Below are 22,316 nucleotides of genomic sequence, written 5' to 3'. Positions count from 1 at the left end.
TTTCAATAGGTAATATTTTTTTCCAATTATAAAAGCCACAATCAGCAATAGTAACCTGATTTTTGAGTCTCTCTGGGGCGCGTGCCTCTCGGGAAGCTTGTGGTTCTCTCTGCCGTGGCTTGCCTCAGGCTCTCCCATCACAAAGGTGCTGGTGTCGGGGCCCGCCCCCGCCCCTCTCCAATATTCCATTCTGGTTCTGCTCTTTCCATCCAGTCCAGGTTAGACTGGAGGCAGAGCGAAGAGAAGGGCGGAACGAGAAACGGCTGCGAGAGGAGATCGATCGCCTCGATATCCGGGGACGGACGAAACGGAACGATCCGAGCAGTGGCAGTGCCAAGGACCCTGGACCAATTCACTCACTCAGCTGTGGTCAGCCTGGATCCTGCCCCTTCAGAGGGACACCCAGACTGGAGATCACCCCGCAGCACCAAGCAGCCAACGTTTAGGTAGCCTTTGACGGACGCCTTCACGTTGCTGCCTTCCCTGGGAGATGATTTCCGATTTATCCTGTACATATCATGTTTCTACATGGTTGTTTGTAAGTTGTCTCTCCATCCCCGCTCTACCCTGGCCCCACCTCCCTTATATTGTGAGCTCCATGAAGACGTTTTTGTCTTTTTCTGTATTTCCAGCTCTCGGTACAGTCCTTGCCACATAGGAGCTCGGTAAATGTTTGCGGACTTTTTGACTTGGCTTTATGGTTACAAAATTAGTGTATGGTACGGTGGAAAGAACAGTCACTTCCAAGTTGAAGAGAGCTCCTTTTTTTCCTCTGTGAAAATGAGGGGATTGGATTCAGTGGTGGGCAACCTGCGGCCTCGAGGCCACATGTGTTCCTCTAGGTCCTCAAGTGCGACCCTTTGATTGAATCCAAACTTTCAAAGTGCCTCACTTGAGGACTATGAGGACCACATGTCCAGGTCGCAAATTCCCCTCCCCTGGATTAGATAATCCCTAAAATCCCTTCCAGCTCTAAAATTATGATCTCTCTCCTCACCCCCAACAACCTTTCCATTTTATAGATGAGGAAATTGAGATTTAGAACAGTTAGGTTACTTGCCCAAGGTCACGAAGTCAAGGGACCGGGCTGATTTTTGCTCCTACTCTAGCATGCTAAAATTAAGCAAAATTTGAGTAATACCAGGTGTTATGAAAATGGCTAATAGCAGACTGCAGAAGTGTGAGCTAAAGCCCCAAACCCAGGGAATATTCAGAATGGAAGATGAGAAGGAGGAAGGAGGGTTGTGTGTGTCAATAGTACCCAATGATACAGAAATTATGGAGGATAAAGACTTAGAAAATTACATTGGATTTAACAAAATTAGATAGTTTGTTAATAGGCATTAAGGGCTTACTGTGCTAACCATTGGAGATATTAAAAAATGCAATTTAGGAAGATAGTTTTTTGTTTTTGTTTTTTCCTGGCTATAATTCAGCACCAAAAAAACGTGACTTTGCCGCTGACAAATAATTATCTATAACACACTGGTTTGATTTCAATCCAGACCTAGTGGTAAAAAAGAAAAAAAAAATTGAATCCTACCCAGAACCACACCAACTAGTTTTTGTTAGCTGGGTGTGTTGGCTATCACTAAAGAGAAGTCAATCTGCTCTTAACATGAGGAGGTTCTAGATACCTACCCTAGCAGATTGGAGCTGAAATAATCTAAAAGTGCTCCTGAAGAGATGAAATCCAGCAAAGATTGGGTCACCAAGGAACTAGCAATATGTCCAAATGGGGATACCAAGTCTAGTGGGAGCAAACCCAGTGAGAGCAGAAAGAAGATATTAGTAGTCCTACAGCATAAAGAAGTGAGAATTTTCCTTCTACATATGAATCTTAGGCAGATATGTTCCCTACATGTGTGCTTTCATGCATGATCCCTATGTATGCCCACTCTTCCCACTCATGGTATGTGCATTTGTGGTAGAATATGCTCTGGATTTATAGGAGGAATGTCTCATTGCAATTTTTCTTACTATACCATTAGAATACTGTATTAAACGATACTATACTACTCTATTATTGATTGTTATACAGCAATATTATATTATACTATACTATTAATATTAAGTAGCATTTAGTAGTGCTTTAAAGTTTCAAAAAGCCTTACAAATACCTCATTTTATCTTCACAAAAACCCTTGAAGGTAAATGCTATTATTATCTTCATTTTACTGATGAGGAAACTGAGGCAGAGGTTAAATGACTTGTCCAGTATCTGATGTCAACTCAGGTCTTCTTGATTCCATGTCCCAGCCCCATCTAACTGCCTCTAAAGGTATCAAATACCTTTCCTTTGTAATAATTTCTTGGTTACTAGAGAAAAAAATTTAAAGGCTTCTCTGGTGGCATAGGGAATTATGGTTCTGAGCAATAACAACCATCCTGGAGTAGCTACTCTGGGGCCCCACAGGTGAGAAGGGAGTACTCTAGATATTTCACAATTACAAGATCGCTGATGAACTTCAAAAAAGCAGCTTTAGTTAAATAGTGGGGACAGGAGTCATTGCAAAAGTGAAGTGAAGTGTAGGTGAAGTGACTATAGGTATCTAGGTGTCTGCTTGAGAAAGGGAAAGATACAGGATAACTGAAAGGAAGTTGGGGTGAAATTTTCTAAGAACAGGGAGATCTAAGCAGTAGGATAGGGAGAGGTCGAAAATTAGAGAAAATTATCAAGAAAAAGTGGGTGGTCCAAGGAGCAAATTGACAGAGGAGACAGAAGGGGATGTGATTAGGGGCAAAGAGGGCAAGGAGAAAGGCCAACTAAACTACTAAAACTGGTGAGACTGGTGATATTGAGGTGATCTGAAGTGTGAAACCAGAGAAGAGAGGGAGCTCCCTCACAGTTAGTCTTAATTTTGTCAGATAAGTACGAGGTGAAGTTCTCTCCTGAGAGAGAAGGAAGAAAAGTTGGTATAGGTAGATTGAGGAGAGAAGAAAAAGTACTATATAGAACGACCACTTTGAGATGGTGATATCCTAAATGCTGTAAACTGTGGTCTCCAGAACCTGCTTCTGGTTAAAAGGATTTAACAGATCAGAGGGGGAGAGTGTGCCTGTGGTGGAAAAATGCTTGAGCACTGACCCAAAAGGCAGGAGAGAAAAATGACAGAGTTCACTTATGTCAATAAATCCAGAGGTTTACACAATAGTTGTAAAATGCTCTCTTTGAGTTGGCCAGTAGACCAGTCACTCCACATCCCAGCCTTCCTTATTCCTTCTGTCCTTCTATGCACCTTTTTGTGTCCCTAGAGGGACTAATTCATGATACAATTAAAATTGGGTTGCCAAGAATGACTCCAACTCATTAGGCTGCCTCCCTTTCCCAAACCATTCTGTTCATTCCTCCATCTCTCAGGACCTTAACATGAAAAGAAAAATTGCTGAAGTATGAAGATGAGAGGCAGGATGAGTGCAGTGGGACCCATGTTAAGGGAAGCATGTGAGACTACTTTTTAGAATGCATCTTGTGTTGTCTAATGGGCAGATTTAAATTTGGTGCCTACTTATTGTGTTAATTGCAAATATGGCTTATTGGTTAATAAATGCTACTATGAGGTTAATTAGTCCTCTCAGAATACATATTTTGTACCAGCTGACATTTAAATGTGATTAACAAACTACAATGTGATGTCTTTGTTAAAAGACTAGTTACTGCCAGCTGCTGGGCTATTAGCTCAGAGCAAGGTTTGGGGTTTGATTTCACCTGATTTTTCTGTTCTTTATTCCCTAGCTGAATATATCTCCCAGGCACCTATTTCACAAATGTACACCATTGTGTCCAAGGAGAGACAAATTGTAGGCTGGTCTCTTCAACCCATCACTGTGTTAAGGAAATCAGCCAAGAACATGTATGGCAATGTCTTCTAACATTTTCAGAAGCATATGTGAAGACAGTTTCATTTGAGCATCATTGCTCTTGTTTGTCCTTTATTCTCTAAGAGGACCATGACATCAGGGTGGTGATGCCATGAAATACAGGTGAATTGGATTTAAGTAAGCATCATAATAATCCTGTGAGATAATACCAACCAATACGTATTATCATCTCCATTTTACAGATGTGAAAAGTGAGGAAGTTCTAAGCAAGTTAAGTGACTTGCCAAATAGCTATCATGTGTCAGAGGTAAGATTTAAATCCAATTCTTTCTTGATTCCAAGTCAAAGTTTTTTTTCACTATAATCCATGATATTGCCTCATCAATGTAAGTGCTTTTTCATTGGTTACAACTCACTCTTAGGCCTAGTCTCCTTCCTGGTTTCCTTGTCCTCTTTCAATAATCCCACAGCTTCTTGGATACTCTGGGCTGCCCGGAGTCCAGACTTGATGGCTGTGTCAATCCAACCATGAGGCAGGGTGGTGTGCTCTCCTGCAAAGTATATTCTCCCTTCAGGCTTGAAGAGCTCCTGGGAGTAGTCTACATATTGGTAGGGAGTAAAGAAGGCAAAGCAGCCCATGGAGTAGGGATCTTGGTTCCAACGTTTGATCACAGAGTAGGGGCAAAGAGCCCGAAGCTCTTCCTTGGAGCGATTGTGGATAGCAGCCAGATCCTCTAACACCACATCCACTACCCGCTTTTGATCCATGGCAGCAAAGAAGGTAGAATCATCATCCAGAGTGTAGGATGCCAAGATGACACCAGTTCCATTGGGAAAGTCATGATTGGGGTAGTAGATAAATCGGGAGGGACGGTCTGTTGTGGACTTCCCACCATAAATACCATCCTGTTCCCAGAAGCGGTTGGTGCAGGCCAGGATCACCTTAGTGGCACTATTGTAGTGGATTGAACGCAGGGCATCTTCTTTGCCTGGAGACAGAGGTGGGTAGAAGTGAAGGAGCCTGGCAGCCTTAGCTGTTGTGGCTACAATGGCATAGTTGGCAGTCAGGCGGGCACGAGGTTGAAGTGGGTCAGGTGTCTGATGGACAATATGGACGTAGTTCCCATCCCTTATGACCTCGTCTGCTTGTGAGTGGAGGTGGACAGTGCCAGGGATGAGGGAGTCATGTAAGGCCTTTGGGAGCTGGTCAAAACCACCAATAATTTCCTCAAACCTAGGAGGAGGAAGCATGGTGAGATGGTTATGCAAAGGATGAGGTAGATATGAATTTAGTCTTAGAGTAGGTCCTCTGAGAGGTTCTTGCAATTGACAAAGCAGTTCCCTTGCAACTGGAAAAATGGGGCACTTGTTCTGGATGTGTGTATGTGTGTGTGTGTCTGTGTGTGTGTGTGTGTGTATATGTGTGTGTGTATTCATGGGCTCTATGTTGCTTTGGTACCCAGTTAGCCTGCCAGTTTATGATACTAAAGATCTTGCATCCTCATACATATACTACCAGAAAATTACTACCTTGTTCCTTTTCCTTTCTACACAACTTCTCAGTGGACAAACATGGCTTATTTTAAAAATGTTGATGTAAAACTAATTTTATTCAATATTTTATTCTGATAATTGGGGATGCTGTAAAACTGGGATTAGGAATCACTAATCTACTCAAGAAGAGAGATGAAACAGTGTGAATTCCTTAACACTATTGCAGCAGATCAAATTGGAAGGCAAGGTAGAATGGTTTCCATTTCTTTGAGATTTATTTTAGACTTTGGAGAATGTGGATTAGTTGCTGGATTACCACAATATGGCATGTATCAGTCCTTTTTTACTAGATCATAAGTTTTGATACAATTAGAAATCACAGATAAGACTTTTAATCAATAGAATAAGAATTACAGATTCTTAGACATTCTGAATTGTAAAGAACCTTGGAGATTAGCTTCCCACACAGTGCAGGATTCTCCTTTATATGGTCTCAACAGGTTATTATCCAAATGTTGTTTGAATATCAACAATGGCAGAGAATTCACCAGATTGAAAGGGAACCCTTTCCATTTTTAAAACAACTCTACTTAAAACAACTCTTCCTTTCAAGCAGCTGAAATTTGCCTCTCTGATAATTTCCTAGTTTTCCTAGATCATGGTAGTAACATGAATTCATGAAAATAATTGACAAATGGTCATGATATTATTTTAAAGATCTAAATACTTAAACTGTCTTGATATGAAAATGACTGTTACTAGTTGGTTAGCATCCTTATATGTCTTTATATAGCAATATTTTTTCTGGTCTTTCAAAAGACATAATGTTACTTGTAGTTATAATATCAATGTAATGAAGAATGACATTTCCCTCCCTTTACACTGCATCAAAGTATATACATAAAGCTCTTCATGAAGTCCTAAGTCCTGCAGATTGGCTATTCTTTTATTGCTCTTTGGGTGCCAGTATGACCAACTGGGCTAAGACAGCCAACTTAATGTTCTCCTTTTCTATATTTGGAAAACAAGGAGAAATAGGGAAAATATGTTTGGGCTCTGAGATATGGAGGTAGGAATTTAAGTTTCATTTCTGTTGAAATTAACTTTTTCTAGAACAGGTTCTTAACCTCTTTTGTATACTGGACCCCTTTTCAAAATGATGTTTTTAAATACATAAAAAGGCATACACAAGCCTACAAAGAAAACTAATTATATTAAAATACATTTCTCAAAATATATTTCTTAAGAGTTCACAGACTCTAGATTAAAAGCCCCTGATCTAGAAGTAGTGAGGTTTAATAGAAAGAGCAATGGATATGGAGTTTGGTGATGTTGATTCCAATTCTACTTTTGCTATTTTTGCTATCCTGGTAAATAGCAGAATGGCAATGTCATAGACTTGGACAATTTACAAGATTTTTCTGGGTCTTACTCTCCTTATTTGTAAAAATGAGGGTGTAATGAGATGATTTCTAAGATCCTCTTTAGGTCTTGATATGACCTTTTTATCCTACCTGGTATGCGTTGGGAAGATTGTTTGGTCCTTCAGGACCTGTTAATAGGAGGGAAAGCATAAAACCAACGGTCTTCTGTATGAATCATTCATAGAAGAATGGGTTATTTTCACCTTGTTCTATTCTCTCACTGTGCATGGTGGATGAAGAGTTTTGGTGAATAATTATGCTGATAGTTATAGATGTGGATATGGATTAATATGGAACTGGAACTACATTTGGTAGTGAAAGGACTATCTTGTCCAGTTTTCAATTTCTGGAAATGGTACCAAGTGATTAATCTGTTATACCCTAGTAGCTGCCTTCCATGACATCTTTCTCAAAAGTTAGCTTTTTACTCAAAACCTCTAGGAAAAATAGTGTAGTGGAAAAGATAATTAGAGAATCAGAAGATCTAGTTCTAGTCCTAGTGCCTTCATCAACTCCGTATAACCTTGGGCAAATCACTCAATCTCTGTAGGCCACAATTTTCTCATCAAATCGGTGTGTTAGACTAAATGATTCCTTTCATCTCTAGCATTCCATGATTTTAATGACCCATTGTAGATGAATTGCTATGGAGTATTTTTGGGTCCTGACTTTAGTCAGGTAATCTTAACTCTTTTTGAATCTGTTTATATTTATTGCCTACCAGTTGCTGTAATAATTTATTTTACTTGTCCTAATACTACATTTTTCAAGCTTTAAGCACTGCTGACCCTTAGTTTTACCATTCAGAGGTGTATGCACCTGGGTATGACATGGAAAAAGATGAAAGAATAAGCCTTGCTAGTTGTTTTCCAAAACAAACTTTGATATTTTAGGGATTCATAACTTCATGAGTGTTCATATTCCCCCCTTACTGACATAGATCACAAAAGTAATTGATTATGTATTGGCTAACCTTATGGTCGTGAGCCTCTGTGAATTTATCTAGGTGGGTCCTCTGATCACAGATAAACAGTTCTAGGACTCCTACCTAAACTTTTCAGCTTGGGATCTTCTGCCAGAGATTCAGTTCTATTGGTACAGCCCTTTAGAAGCCATAAATAATTCTATGCCAGGAGAGCAGGCATCAGAGCACAGCAAAACAAAAACACACATACTAAAATCTCCTCCACCTTTCAATGTGTACATTAACACCACCTTTCCCCACTGCCAGGTAAGTCTTCTCCTTCCTCTTCCTGTTTTCTCTTTCCCTTTGCTCAGAGACAGCACCATCTCCTTGCAGCTAACACAGAGTCCTTCCAAGATCATGTGATCACACAGAACGCTAGATTCAGAATTGGAAGGAAATATAGAGGTCATCTAACTCCCTCATTTTGCAGTTGGAGAAACTAAAACCCAGAGAAATGAAATGACTTGCCCAAGGTCACAAATTACAAAGCCAGGATTTGGACCTGGGCTCATGACTCCAAGTCCAATACTCTCCCCACTCCACTATACTGACTTCATGCAGCATCTCAGGAAAGGTCTAAATAGAGTCACGTTAAGCCCTGCAATATAGGTACCACTTTACTACCTATTGCAGTCATTGTTTGATAGATGGCTTCTAAACCTTGTCATTTTACCTAGTTTTGTGGCTGTCAACATTTAGGTGAATGAAAGGTCAGTTTTCCCGTGTTTCTCCTCCTTCTCTTCCCCCTCTGCTTCTCTAGCCCATCCTGTCCCAGATCTCACCGAGAGTTGTGAAAGAAGAAAATAGCTCCCCTTAAGGTCTCAGTGAAGGCTTCATAGTAACCTGCATCGGCATTCATGAGATCTCCAATCATCTGCACCGCACCCCGACTCAGCTTTCCCACCTTAATCAGAAATTCCTGCCATGGTGGAATTGGGGGTGGGGAAGAAAGAAAATCAGAGGTTGAAAATCTTTGTTTTGTGATTATAATATCTATCTTTCTAATTCTAGGTAGGTCACTCAAGGAGGAAAGGAGTCTGAATCGGAAAGACACAGCCTCTAGAGAATCCATGTAGCATGGATTGATCCAGGCTAGATTCAGGACACTTCAGATCTGCAATGACTCCAGGGTCCCAAGGTCTCTTCACTCCCACAGAAGAGAGGCAGGGTGGTGTTAGATACAAGGGTCTGAATTTAGAAAGCAGATTTGGAGTCAAATTCCAGCTCTGACACACTGTGTGACCAGGATAGCTGTGAAGTAGGAGGCAAGTTATGTGATTTTTCAGAGTCTGTAAAATGGAGATCAAAATGCTTGTGCAACCTCCTTAACTGGGTTGTCATAAGGGAAGCATTTTGTAAACCTTAAAGTGCTGTATATATAAGGTTTATTATGTTGAATTCTTAAGGTACAACCTCTCTCCCACTTCAGTAAGGACTTGTGCTAGTCTGGTAAATCTGATTAACTATAATCTATTTTCAATTTTTGTGGGTGGCAGGGGGAGGGTAGGAGGGCCAATGGGGTTAAGTGGCACCAAGAGACTGACCTTAGTAGAGAAAGAGTCATACTTTTCTAGTATTTGACTGCAGTTGCTCCTTTTCAACTCTTCCACCACCTGGGGCCAAGAAAGGGAAGAGAAAAAATATTGAAAAGGGAATTCTTACTTTTCTCATGATTTACTCCAATCTTCTTTGTTCACTTTTTCATATCCCCATTCCCACCAACTCTTTCCTCATCATTCCTATACTTGTTTTGTGAGTATATTTGTTCTATGTATTTTGGATGTGACATTAGGACTTCATTTCCCACTATCATTGGGCTGGCTGTAGTATGGTGATATCATCAGGATTGGATCAATGAGAAATACTCTACAAGGAAGGAGATTTTAAAAGTCGGAATACTGGGTAGCCATGTAAGTATTCATGAGTGAAGGAAATAGTGGGGCTACATACAGATGGAGGAAGAGAAAGAAGGGGATCATATAGATCCATTAGAATACGAAGTTCCCAAACGCAGGAGCCATAGCTGGCTCCTTAATTACACTAGAGTCTCTAGACTTTATAAAATCCCCAAGCTTGCCCCTATAAATTTTCCACTAAAATTCTGGGAGATAGAAGGCACTGTATCCTAAATATCTGCTGCTGCACATTCTGAATTGTGTAATTTTCCTGTTGTGATGTGGAATTAAAAGGGAATTAGGTAATAATTTCCCTAAAGGCAAAAGAAATTGAATCCATTTGTGTATTACTAAAGAGAACTTTTTTTTAAACAAAATTTTCGTTCCTTGCTTTTTATTGTGTTTCCTGTCTTAATTAAACACTTTGAATATTAGGTTTATGTGTCACATATGGTCTGGCAATAATGTAGATTTTATGAGGACTCTTGGGTCATGAGTTGCATAATTAATTATACAGAATATCAACAGTTAAACCCTGAGTAGATTTATTATTAAGACATGCTACATGTGTATTGCATGTTTCCAGCTTCCCCATTAGATTGGAAGCTCACTAAATGTAGGTAGAGACTGTCCTATTAGACAGAAAACAACCTGAAAAGAGGGAAGTGCCTTTTCTCTCTCACAATAGATTATAAATTCCCTGAGAGTAGGTCGTTCTTGTATATCTAGTAAATATCTTTAGGCATATTTCCCCCTTCCCATTGATGGTGGGTCATTCTCTTCCATGTACCCCACATAGTGGACAGACACAGATGCATACTAAGTTCTCCTGGGTCTTGCTACTGAAACCTTAAAACCTCCAGGACTTAGCCCAGAAGCTGAAACTTTTTATATGTATTATCTCTCTCAATTCCAGTATACATTCCCTCAAAGCAAGAACCACTTTTTTTTTTTTAAAGATTACATTCTTAATGTTTAGCACATGGTGCTTTTTTTGGAGACTAGGTATCCCTATCTCACTTAAGTACAGCAGCTATTCACTGGCTGATCTTATTCCTGATCAACACAGAAGTTTCGATCTATTCTGTTTCTGACCTGTGCCAATTCACCCCTCCTTGAATCATCTGATGGCCTCCCATTCCTAGGGACTCATGATATTGATGCCAGACATAGTATAGATACCCAATCAACTTTAGTCTTACAACTCAGAACTTCCAAGATCATCAATCTTGGCCTCCTAGTAGTGGGATTACAGGTATGCTCCCTCATACCTGGCAGTTAATGTTTAAAATTTTTTCTTTCATTTATTCACTCACTCATTCATTCATTAATTCATATTTCTTCACTGTGTCCATTGCTAAGCATAACAATGGATATATAGAACAAATGCAGAATATGTTTGGACTCTCACCAGAAAGACATCCAGGGAGGGGGGAAAACTTGCGCTGTTCAAACTCTTTGGAAATAGCAGTAGCCTGGGTTTGGGGATTCTGTGGCAAGGCCTCCTGGGATTTGCCTAACACTCTTAATGTAGATCCTACTTTGGCTGTCCCAGCTCTGTCCAAGACTTACCTTCCTCAGGGATTCATCAAACAATTTGTCAGCTGTTTTCCCCTTTTCATTTGACCGGACAGGGTAGCCAAGGAGGCCAGGATTGGCTTGTACCTCCCCAGTTCGTCGACGCACTCCATTGATGAGGACCCACGTTCGGTCATCATATCTGGAGAACTCATTCAGCTTCAATCCAAACTGACTGATTAGTTCACGAGAAAGTCTGGTAGGAGCAGAGGTCAGAAGAGTTCATGAAGAAAGATAAGAGACTCAAGAAGAAAGCAGAAAATTTATGCTATGTATCATAGCTCCCTTTTCTCATTGGTCCTACCCCCAACTCACTTTTCATTGCATCATGGTAAGACAGGGATGACTGATGAAGCACTGGCTACTTGTCAATCACACTATTTTATTTTATTTATTTAGTATGCCATGTGTATTACTGTGATCATATTTTACGTATTTGAGTTTTTCAGCATTTGAAATAGAAAAATTCAGTTTTCTTTAGAGGGTGTGTGTGTGTGTGTGTGTGTGTGTGTGTGTGTGTGTGTGTGTGTGTGTGTGTGTGTGTGTGTGTGTTGGAGAGAATTTGGTTTGGAGAAGTTCTTTTTAGTTTTCCTTTTCCAGAACATCAAATTTCCTCAGTTGGAAGTTTTACTTTCCACTTCCCTGCTTCCACACAGAAGCTGCACCTCACCACCTTAGTCCATACAGAACTGAGTATATCTTCTGATTATTATCTAGGAAGGCAGATGGTCCAGCCTTAATTTTCCCCATCCCAGAATCTATCATGTTATCAGAAAGGTCTTTCTTGCTGCAAATATTTCTTTTTTCTTATTCCTATCATCAGGGAACTTGTAAGGGGCACTGACCTCCACACCATCTGGGACGCCACACTGCTGGTGCAAGGAAGGGTGAACAAGATGGTGCTGGAAGGGACGGCCCCACCCCTGGTTTGTGTTTGTTACTATAGTTCCAGCTTGTGTTCATTACTATAGTTTCAGGTTTGTTTGTGTGTGTTACCATGGTTCACTGGGCTGGCTGGCAGAGACTATATAATCAGAGTGCTTGCTTGAATAAATCGGAGTTGCATCATGACCTGCTCTCCCACCTCATTCTTTTACTTGCAAGCTCCACAGGAGGACAAGCAGCCTGCTGGTCAGGCATAAGACTTATTCCTCTTGGTAAGCTATGCCGTCACCATAGCAACTTGATGCCCAACTGGGGCCACTAGCAACTTGGAGCCCAAACTGGGGCCACAAGCAGGGGGAAGGAGCAGGAAGCTCAGCCAAGGGAGTTAGGTCCCTTGAGAAACTCAGCCGAGGGAAGTCAGGTCCCTCAGGAACCCCAGCTGAGGGAATCAGGTCCCTCAGTAACCCTCCGAGTGAGTCAGGCTCTCCAGAAGCCTAGACAGTGTACTGGAGCTATCAGGACAGGGTCAAAAGCGGATACCTGAGCGCGACAGGAAACCGTAGCCTGTCTGCCTCACCAAGTTCCTCTGGAAAGCGGGTCCAAGAAGCGGACGCAGGAGAAGACGTGCACATTCAGCTCGAGTGAGACCGTGAGTAAAATTGAAATGGGGCAAAGCTCACAAAAGTTGAGTCAGGGTCAGTACACATTCTTTCTATATAACATGCTGAAGAATGTGTTCATAGAGGAAGGCAGTGGCAAGGCAGCACAAATAAGAACATTCATCACATCCTCACAGACAGTGCCATCAGAGTCAGAGAGTAGTACAAGGGACAATAGCCCAGAAAGGCAGCCAGCACCCATACATCCAAACTTAGAAGAGAGATGGAAGAACAGACAGATGGTGCAGGATTTGCAGGACAGTGTTAAAGAGCTAACTGATAAATTGAGAAACCTACTGAAGAAAGAAAAAAGACACCTCAGAGATAAAGCTTTGAAACTCCCAGGTAGAAAGGAGGAGACTAAGAGCCAATGGACTTTGTTCCAGAGTCTCCCTCACTTCCACTTGCAGTTTCACAACTTTTTCTTTCAAAAACATTTTTAAGGAGTGGCCACAGATGTTAAATTTTCTTGAGTAAAAGTTAGAACCATCAAGATTTTTATTTTACTCTATAATCCAGAAATGGTGTTAGAGAAAGAAATTTGTAATCTGAATTTTGTTGAAACTAAAAGGTATTGGAAAAGTTATGTTATTTAGAAAACCAGATATTTTCACCTTTGCCTGTTAAAAAAAGTTACAGCTAAAAAGCTGCTGTTTTAATGTTAAACCTAAAATTGTTAATGGATTACTATGTGTGGAAAGAAATGAATGGAGTAATAATTTATTTAGACTGGTTCTGCCCATTCAGAACAGTCCTCCTATATGTTTAGGGTTGGCAAGCATGGGATCCATGCCAATTCCTTTTATTTTGTAAAACTGCCAAGGCTCCTTTCATGTGGACACAGTCATCAGTCCTAAGAAAATTGTTTGGCTTGTATAATTCATAAATAATGAATGTGACTTGCTCAAAAGTTGTAACAATTGGCTTTTATATCAGGACAAGTCTTAAATTTGAGAAGGAAGGATCTTAAATGAAATCTCTTATGTATATGAGTCCTGTTCATCTTCATTGCGTATTTCAACTCCATGGGAATACAGATAACTGTATTTGGCTTTAAGTTGGGATTAGTGAAATTTGCTGTTTGAGGTAAAAGCATTTGGGACCATAAATATTTTTGTTAAAGTTTGAATTTGGGTATAGTCATCTGCATTAAATCAGTATCTGAAAGAATATGCCAGAAGTTACTCAGAGAGACTGTGATCCTTTGTCCTGTACTGTTATCAGGTGAAATTTGGATCTGGAGAGGAAACACCGAGAGGACAATTCTAGACTCAATCTAGGATGGGATCCTCCTGGTCAGTTTCCCCACTGTGTCCTTTTATAAAGGAATGTTTCCCACCTGACTGTTCCTGAGTCTGGCTATAATACAGATACTGCATGATTGGAAAATTTTACTCCTATTTGAATTCAAACAGAGTCAAAGATGTTTTATATTTAGGAATTCAGTTATACCTAAGAATCTGGTTTGTCATCATCTATTCAGTTGTGAGAAGATTTATGGTACTTTGCAGAGTACTTGCATAGTAGCTAAATAAAATTTCTCTTCCATAAGGTCTCTCTCCTTAGATACCTGAGTTTCAGGTATCCAGAGCTTGTGCACGGTCGGTTGGTTTCCCCCCCTTACTAGCTACCAGCTTTCTTTGTGAAAGTGCTGTGGGCTGTAGCTGAAACTTGGAAGGTACCCAAAAGTTACTCAAATCTCCACTCTTTTCTAAAGCCACATGAGCAATTAGGTTGGATTCTCTGTGTTAGGGTATGAAAATTGTGCTTCAGTTTTTGTAAGTTGCCTCCCTCCACCAGGTGGAGAGACATCCCTTTCTCCAGAATTATCACCCTCTGAATTGTCAAGTTTCTCATACTGGTTAAAGACCCAACTCCTCCAATGTTGGGACCCTGTGAGGCAGGGTCAGCTCTATGTCCAGTCTCAGCAGGAAGCAGTTTCAGAAGTCAAGACCTTCATCCCTTATCCCAAAATATGTTGGGTCCCATCTGCTTAAAGGGAGACAGGGTGGAGTGCTTGAGTACATGTACTTGGACCCCAGAATTCAGGCCAGGTGGAAAGGATGAATAGAACCCTGAAGGAATGTACTGTTAAGCTTAAGGTTGAAACTGGCTAGACCAAAGGTGAAATGCTTTCCATGTGGACAAATAGGACATCACAAGAGGGATTGTAGAAACAACTAAGAGGAGAGAAAGAGATTTCAGGTCCAGGGAAACAGACCAACTTTTAGAAGGAGACCAACCACACTGTGCCCAAAAATGTAGGAAGTATGCTACACACCAGAGAGGCAATTAAGGACGTGTGTAGTCATATGCTTCAATGTTTTGCTGCCCATGGCATCCCACGACTATTAAAGACAGACAATGGCCCAGCATACACTGCTTCAGCCTTCCAAAAATTCCTTTCAGAATTTGGAATCTCTCATGTGACTGGGATCCCCTATAACCCCACAGGACAAGTCATAGTAGAAAGTGCGAACTGCACCACAAAACAATATGTCCAAAAACAAAAAGGGGGAGTTTGGGGACCCAGGTCCATTGCACACAATCACAGATTCATGGCACACAATCAATTTTTGGAAATTGGCACTGGTACTATACACATTTAATTTTTTAATCAATTGAAATTAGCACTTTACACTATCAATTATTTAAAATTCGATGAGCACGGTCTTACGCCTGCCATGAAATACATGGTCAGATCAGGCAGACCACCAAATGATTTTAAGAAAAGATTGGAATGGACACCTCCAGCCACGGGACAGACAGCCATGTGGTGAGATCAGGAAGGGCAATGGCATGGACCCCATACCAAACTAACTTGGGGCAAGGGTTATGCTTGTATCTTTACAGGAGACAAGGAGATCTGGGTACCAGTGAAAAGACTATGGATCGTACAGCACCAGGAAGAAATCACAGGGAGTCTGCCAGAGAAAGAAGAAGAAACTACAACGCTCAAGCCATGAAATTAGTCAGCTGCATCTTACTACTCCTTACAGTGAGCCAGGCCAAGGACCAATATTGGGCCTTTGGACGTTAGTAGACATTTCAACTTTACAATACTGGTGAAGGGCTATCCTTGGCATTTGTACAATTAATGTATCAGTGGGATTTCGGGAACAATTGAGGATGGATCATGAATTCTATCAGGCCATTCTAATGTTATAAAATGATGTAATAGCTATTGGAGATGAACTGCAGGCCATAGAAACACAATTGGCTTTAAGATGTGATTATAGATATCGTCATTTTTGCATGATGAACAAATTGTACAATGATACTGAATTTAATTGGGAAGAAATAAGAGCTCAGTTGCATGGTTTAACACTCGCTAACATTTTAAGTGAAATGATACTGTTGGAAAAATTGGCATTGGATATATATACTAAAGGGACAAAAAAGTTAATACCTGAAAATTTTGTTCCAGACATGATGCAACTTTTTGGTCATTCCACCTCATTGTTTAATTGGCTAGGTCCATTATTGTCAGGAGGTATTGTTATCTTGATTGTTATATGTCTTATACCAGCATGTCTCAAATGTGCCCTATGAACTGTAAAAGATACTTTGTGGACCCTTACTGAAAATCAGTTCAAGCTGAGAGATGTACAAACCCGTGAAGGTCATCGGGTCTAAAACAAAAAGGGGGAGTTGTAAGGGGCGCTGACCTCCACACCATCTGGGACGCCACACTGCTGGTGCAGGGAAGGGTGAACAAGATGGCGCTGGAAGGGACGGCCCCACCCCTGGTTTGTGTTTGTTACTATAGTTCCAGCTTGTGTTCATTACTATAGTTTCAGGTTTGTTTGTGTGTGTTACCATGGTTCACTGGGCTGGCTGGCAGAGACTATATAATCAGAGTGCTTGCTTGAATAAATTGGAGTTGCATCATGACCTGCTCTCCCACCTCATTCTTTTACTTGCAAGCTCCACAGGAGGACGAGCAGCCTGCTGGTCAGGCATAAGACTTGTTCCTCTTGGTAAGCTATGCCGTCACCATAGCAGGAACTGAATAGCATCTTTTCTTTAGAGTAGGCTTTAGACTTCCCAAATGATATTTTTGCATTCACATGAACTGATAATAGAATTTCAGAACTGGATGGATTGCATTTTAGATCCCTTATTTTATAGATAAGAAAATTGAGGCTCAGAGGCAGGAACTTTTGATTTGAAATGGTCATACTATGCATTAGGACAGATCCAGCATTTGAATACAGACCTCTTGGCTCTTGATCTAGGCCTGAGAAATTGTTCAAATAAAATAATATTTGTAAAGCACTTAGCATAGTGCCAAATATATAGTAGGTACTTAATAACCAAGTTGGTAGTGAATGTAAATAGCAATTGTTTCTGTTTTGGTCAGAAACCTCAGGGTCTTCCACTCGCAGGGTGGAAGATGATTTTGTTTGCACTAGGTAATAGAAACTATTCTCTTTCTCATTTCTATCCTAGCCTAAATCACTGAAAAGGCATTGTTTCAGTCAAAACTGAAACCTGCTAAAGACCTTAGCTTAAAAATGGCAAGGTCTCCTCTTGCATCCAGGGTCATCTTCAGTCATCCTGATCTATATCTTGTCACTAGACCCAGATGGCTCCAGAGGAGAAAGTGAGGTTGGGAACTTTGCACAACCCTCCCTCACTTAAATCCAATTAACTTGCATTGCATGGCATCACCTCCCTGGTGTCATGGTCCTCTTTGAGAACAAAAGACAAACGACAAGAAGTCACTTAATAGATGTTTCCCCTATAGTCCAGGCCTTAAATCTTCTCTGATTTTTTTTCGTGTCATTATCTTCCTCCTTAAGCTGTCTTTTCTAGCTCCCTCTCTCTTCCTATTCTTGGGCCTGTCTTTGTCATCTCAAGGATCTTCAACTTACTTCAGTGAGGATTTATGAAGTACCCCCTAGATGCTAGGCATTGTGCTATATGCAGAGAATACTCCCTGCCCTCAAGGAGCTTACATCCTATTGGGAGAAAGCAGCATGTGCAGATTAGCAACTACAAAATAGTTTGCTTGGACCTGTGAATTTATTGGTATAGAATTGATAAAGAAACTATGTCTGTGAATGCAGATCTGTAATAGTTCTGCAACTTACAGCTTTAAAGATGTGCCTGAGATGTTGAGGGATAAAGCAGATTGTTCACACACATGGCTAGTATGTTGTAAGAAATGAAACTTGGGTTCCATTCCTCCTAACTCCATGGCCACCTCTCTATCACCATGCACATTTCTCCAAATATGAAATACATACAAAGTAAATGCAAAGCAATTTGTGCATGGGGTGGAGGTGGGGAGAGAATATTAATAACAATTATGCATACTCTATGTACATAGCTATTTGCTTGTTGTCTTTCTTATTAGAATGTGAATTCCTGGAGGAAGGATTTTGTTTTTGACTATTTTGTGGTATATAGCAAGTGCTTAATAATTCTTGTTGGCTGACTAACACCTGGAGAAATTAGGAAAGGATCTTTGAAGGAGGTGGCACTAGAGCTGAGTCTTGAAAGAAACTAAGGTCTCTAAGAAGATAGATGAGAAGGGAGAGTATTTCGGGCATGAGGGACAGGCCCAGGGAGGGAAGACTGAATGTTGTATATAAGAAAAAACCAATAAGTCAATTTGACTGGAAAATAGAGTGAAGTGATGGGGAGTAATATATAATGAGTCTGAAGAGATAGGTTGGAGCAGATTATGAAGGGCTTTAAATGCCAAAAGAGGCATTTGTATTTTATCTTAAAAGTAATAGGGAGTCATTTAAATTTATTGACTAGGGAAATGACATAATCAGATCTGTGTTTTAAGACCATAAGTTTGACAGCTGTGTAAAGGGTGAATTCAAGAGGGGAGACTAGGGATAGAATGGTTGAAGAATGTCCAGTTAGGAGTCAATGACAATAATTGCTTACCTGTGTTTGGCAGGGATTCGCATAGCTCCGAGTTCAGCATACCACTCTGCCCCAGGCACTCGGTGAGTCTCAATTCTTCCACCTACTCGCCCAGAGGCCTCTAGCACAGTAACCTAGAAAGATAGATTCTGCCCAGTCTTAGAGAAATCAGGTTTCCTCTTAAGCTCTATCTCCATACAAGTACCACACCCCTTAGATCTCACCCTGATCACACCTCTCCTCTCTTTTCCCACATGCCAGTTTACAAGCACTAGCTCCATTCCAATTTACTTCTCTCTCTTTTACTAGGTTTGGAAATAAAGATTTAAGGATGTAGTCATCCATCCAGTCCATCTGGTTTATATTTTCTTGATTTCTTTGTTGTTGTTCGGGTAGCTAGGTGGTACAGTGGATAGAATGGCATCAGGAATCAGGAAGACTCATCTTCCTGAGTTCAAATCTGGCCTCAGATATTTACTAGCCATATGACCCCACACAAGTCACTTAATCCTGTTTGCCTCAGTTTCCTCACCTATAAAGTGAACTGGAGAAGGAAATGGTAAACCATTTCAGTATCTTTGCCAAGAAAATCCCAAATGGGGTCACCAAGAATTGGACATGACTGAAATGACTGAACAACAACATTCCCCACTGCCTTCCCTTTCTCATTCCTCTCTGTCTTAAATATGAAGTTCTAGACCCAGGATTCTGGCATCCCCAGTTCTTGTACCTGGTGACCAGCATCCTGTAGGACTTTAGCAGCAGTAAGCCCGGCTATGCCAGCTCCAATCACTACCACGTTCTTCTTCTCAGTAGTTGCTCCCAGGCCATCCTGCAATAACTTGAGCAGATCTTCATATTGGGGGTCATCAAAGCATTTCACCAGCTCACTATTAAAAGCTTGGGAGTGGGGGCTCAGCAATGCCATACTCATGAGGAACAATTTCACTAGACATGACAGGACAGAAAGACTAGGGTCAGTCAATATCCTGACTTCTTCATATATGCCTCACTCCTCACTAGAACAACAGGTGTGTCCATGACCTCATATATCTCACAGAATAGCAGGTGTGTATATGTGATGGGATCCTAGACGCTGCCTCTAGCTAGCCACTGCCCCATGCCCCACCCCCCAGACCCATTTCTCATATTTCCCACAGAAACAGCAGGTGTATCCATGCACTCAACCACAACCACGTCCATCTGGTCTCAGACAGGACCATAATACTCAGCCAATCAGAAAGCAACCCCACCAGGATGCCCAAGCAGGATGTGGGCCCTAAAACAATAGAAGGGACTTTACTTAAGTAGGTACCTGCACAGTAATAGCAAAAGTTGTCTTTTAGGTGAACTCATGATATGACATAGAGAGGCTTATTATAATATCATTATCATATATACAGCCCCCCTCCCCACCCCCATGAGTTTTTCTGTATGCATTGTGGGGAACTGTATGTACATTTCCACTATGGCTGGGACTTCTCCCCTATTGCCTAATCCCTTAACAAACCCCTCCTGCCTTTTAAATATTCATAATTTCTGTTATGTAATTGCATCTTTACCCTATAAGCATCCATCTTTCTTTCTCTGAAGTTGCTGGCTCCTCTTGGAATTTAGCCTCCTTCATGAGAGGTGTCAATCTCAATTGAATGCCTATACTTGGATTAGAGGTGCTCTGACTCTGAATTCTTTGAGACAGTTCCACCCTAACTCATCATGAAACCACAACAGACATGTCACTAAATTAATGATATAACCTATCAGAATCTTTTCTGCTCTCTCTTGGGTTGGAAGAACTCCAGAACTGGCAACAACTTTAAAAAGTCATAGCTTACATTCATATGATGTTTTAAGCTCTAGAAGGAAAGTAACTAGTGCTTAATAAATACCTTTTTATTTATTCATAACTATCTCCATTTTTAGAGGTAAAGAAAATGAAACACAGAAGAGCTAAGTGAATTCCAATAGTCACACAGCCAAGACTCCTGACTCCAGATCCATTAAGGACATTGAGCTCTTAAAGACAGATTGGATTACTTGTAAAAGACATATCCTTTTACTTTAGAGCAAGATTTTATTCCACTCCACTTTCCTTATTCATACCCCAAATTCTTTCAAGATCTCATTTCACTGACTCTTCATCCCAATCCATATGAAGACCATCTTAACATCTAACCTCCATTTTTCCTTCCATAGATGATACCTATTTCCTTTTGCCCATTTCTCTCTCTTTTAATAAGGGATAAAGGAATAACCTCATAATCTGGTTCTGTTAAGGAGATATTTCTAAGGATGGCAGGTGGGACAATTGTTTCAATCTTTCATTCTTTATTTCAGAGTGGAAGATCATCGTGCCACCCTTACTTTGATTTAGGATTTGCCTAGATCTCTAAGAATGGGTTTCTTCAGGCTGCTAGGTCTTACTCTGATTCCTGGGTTTTTTACTTCATTCAGTCTTTTAGCAAACATTTATTAAGAATAAGCTGCACGCAGGACACTGTGCTGAGTGCTAAGGATATATCAGGTTATATACATATCATTATTATATCAGGATATACACACACTATATACACACACACACGTACATTGTTCAGAGGTTCCCAAAGAGGGCAATACTGCCCCCTGGGGGCCACTGGAATGATCCAGGGATGGTAATAGCCTTGGGTGCAATTGAGGGGTGTTGAAGAAAAATGAAGGGCAGTAGAAGTACATGGAAAGAAGGGAAGTAAATTTTGAAAAACTGTTCCTACATGTTCATCCGTTGTGTAACAGAATTAAAGTCATAATGATTACATTATTTTCCAAATAAACACACAAAATGAACACTTTCAGCTATTTTTCTAGTAGTAGAGACAGACTTACCTTGAACCATTCACATTCTCTTACCCAGTCTCTGCCAGACATTGTGGTTAAGAGTGAATCCCAGAGAACATATTTAAAATCATTTAGTTCAGGTTCTTATCTTGACTGATGAAGAAAGTAAAAAAGTTTAAATACCTAAAATTATGTATCTAGTTAGTAGCAGGGACAAGGCCAAAGTTGATTGGTCTATAAACCTTCAATGTTGACTTCCTTGGCCCCATACTCTTTTCAACTAAACTAACCATTCACAGTCCCATAAATTATAGATTCTTATTTTTTCCTTGGCAAGGAGATGGTTAATAAGAAAATAAGGCTAATTGTTTTTAGTGAGATAAAAGAGAGAGCCTCATAACTTGTTTCCTTGAGGACAAAGATCCTTGATGGTTGGCAGATTCTTTAATCTGCTGGTCTTTGTATTTGAATTTAGAGATCATCACATCTTTCTGTTTTAGGGATTCCCTGAAAGATAGATGCATGAAGAATAAGAAATGTGTGTGAAATTGCCCTAATAAAATTCAAGAAAGCAAAGTATATGTACTATACCTGCAAGACTGAGGGGAAAGAAGGCATCTCTCCTGAATGAGGGAAAGACAGTGAACTAAGGAGATGAAGGTAAAAGAAGGTAAAAGACAGAGCAGAAAGATAGGGGAAAGAAAAATTCCCATTACACTCTCATCTTGGCTCTATCTTTAGTTACTCACAGAGGGTTTCCATAGTCCTCAGGATGTGGAAGGAAATCTTATTCCCCTGGATGGTTCAAGTTGGATACTTCTGTTGAGAGACTGGATCAAAGGCTGGTAATATATTGTCTTCTATCTCTTTCCTCTGAACTCTCCCAACCTCC

The 22,316-nt window shown here is 40.5% G+C and overlaps 1 protein-coding gene across 1 annotated transcript; it reads right to left on the bottom strand.

Annotated features, from left to right (window-relative positions):
* Positions 1–4,227: 4,227 nt before the first annotated feature.
* On the bottom strand, positions 4,228–19,544 carry LOC140525504 (L-amino-acid oxidase-like). The gene is made up of 6 exons (XM_072640960.1): positions 19,341–19,544; positions 18,632–18,744; positions 11,175–11,376; positions 9,252–9,320; positions 8,490–8,626; positions 4,228–5,056 (listed from the first exon to the last, which is right to left on the bottom strand). The coding sequence occupies exons 1-6, from the start codon at positions 19,542–19,544 to the stop codon at positions 4,228–4,230; spliced, it is 1,554 nt and encodes a 517-aa protein (XP_072497061.1).
* Positions 19,545–22,316: the final 2,772 nt, after the last annotated feature.

The sequence above is a fragment of the Notamacropus eugenii genome, chromosome 2, assembly GCF_028372415.1.
Source record: "Notamacropus eugenii isolate mMacEug1 chromosome 2, mMacEug1.pri_v2, whole genome shotgun sequence".
NCBI classification, from domain to species: Eukaryota; Metazoa; Chordata; class Mammalia; order Diprotodontia; family Macropodidae; genus Notamacropus; species Notamacropus eugenii.
Note: the sequence above shows the minus strand (reverse complement) of the source record. Positions and strands in the feature narration are given on the sequence as shown.

What these genes read in the sequence shown, in the direction of transcription:
- LOC140525504 (XM_072640960.1), bottom strand. Translation starts at nt 19,544, where the DNA reads ATGAGTATGGCATTGCTGAGCCCCCACTCCCAAGCTTTTAATAGTGAG. An exon ending in TACAGGATGCTGGTCACCAG is followed by an intron (nt 18,745 to 19,340) that starts GTACAAGAACTG and finishes CTATCTTTCTAG; the next exon opens with GTTACTGTGCTAGAGGCCTC. An exon ending in ATGACTCTTTCTCTACTAAG is followed by an intron (nt 8,627 to 9,251) that starts GTCAGTCTCTTG and finishes CCACCATGGCAG; the next exon opens with GAATTTCTGATTAAGGTGGG.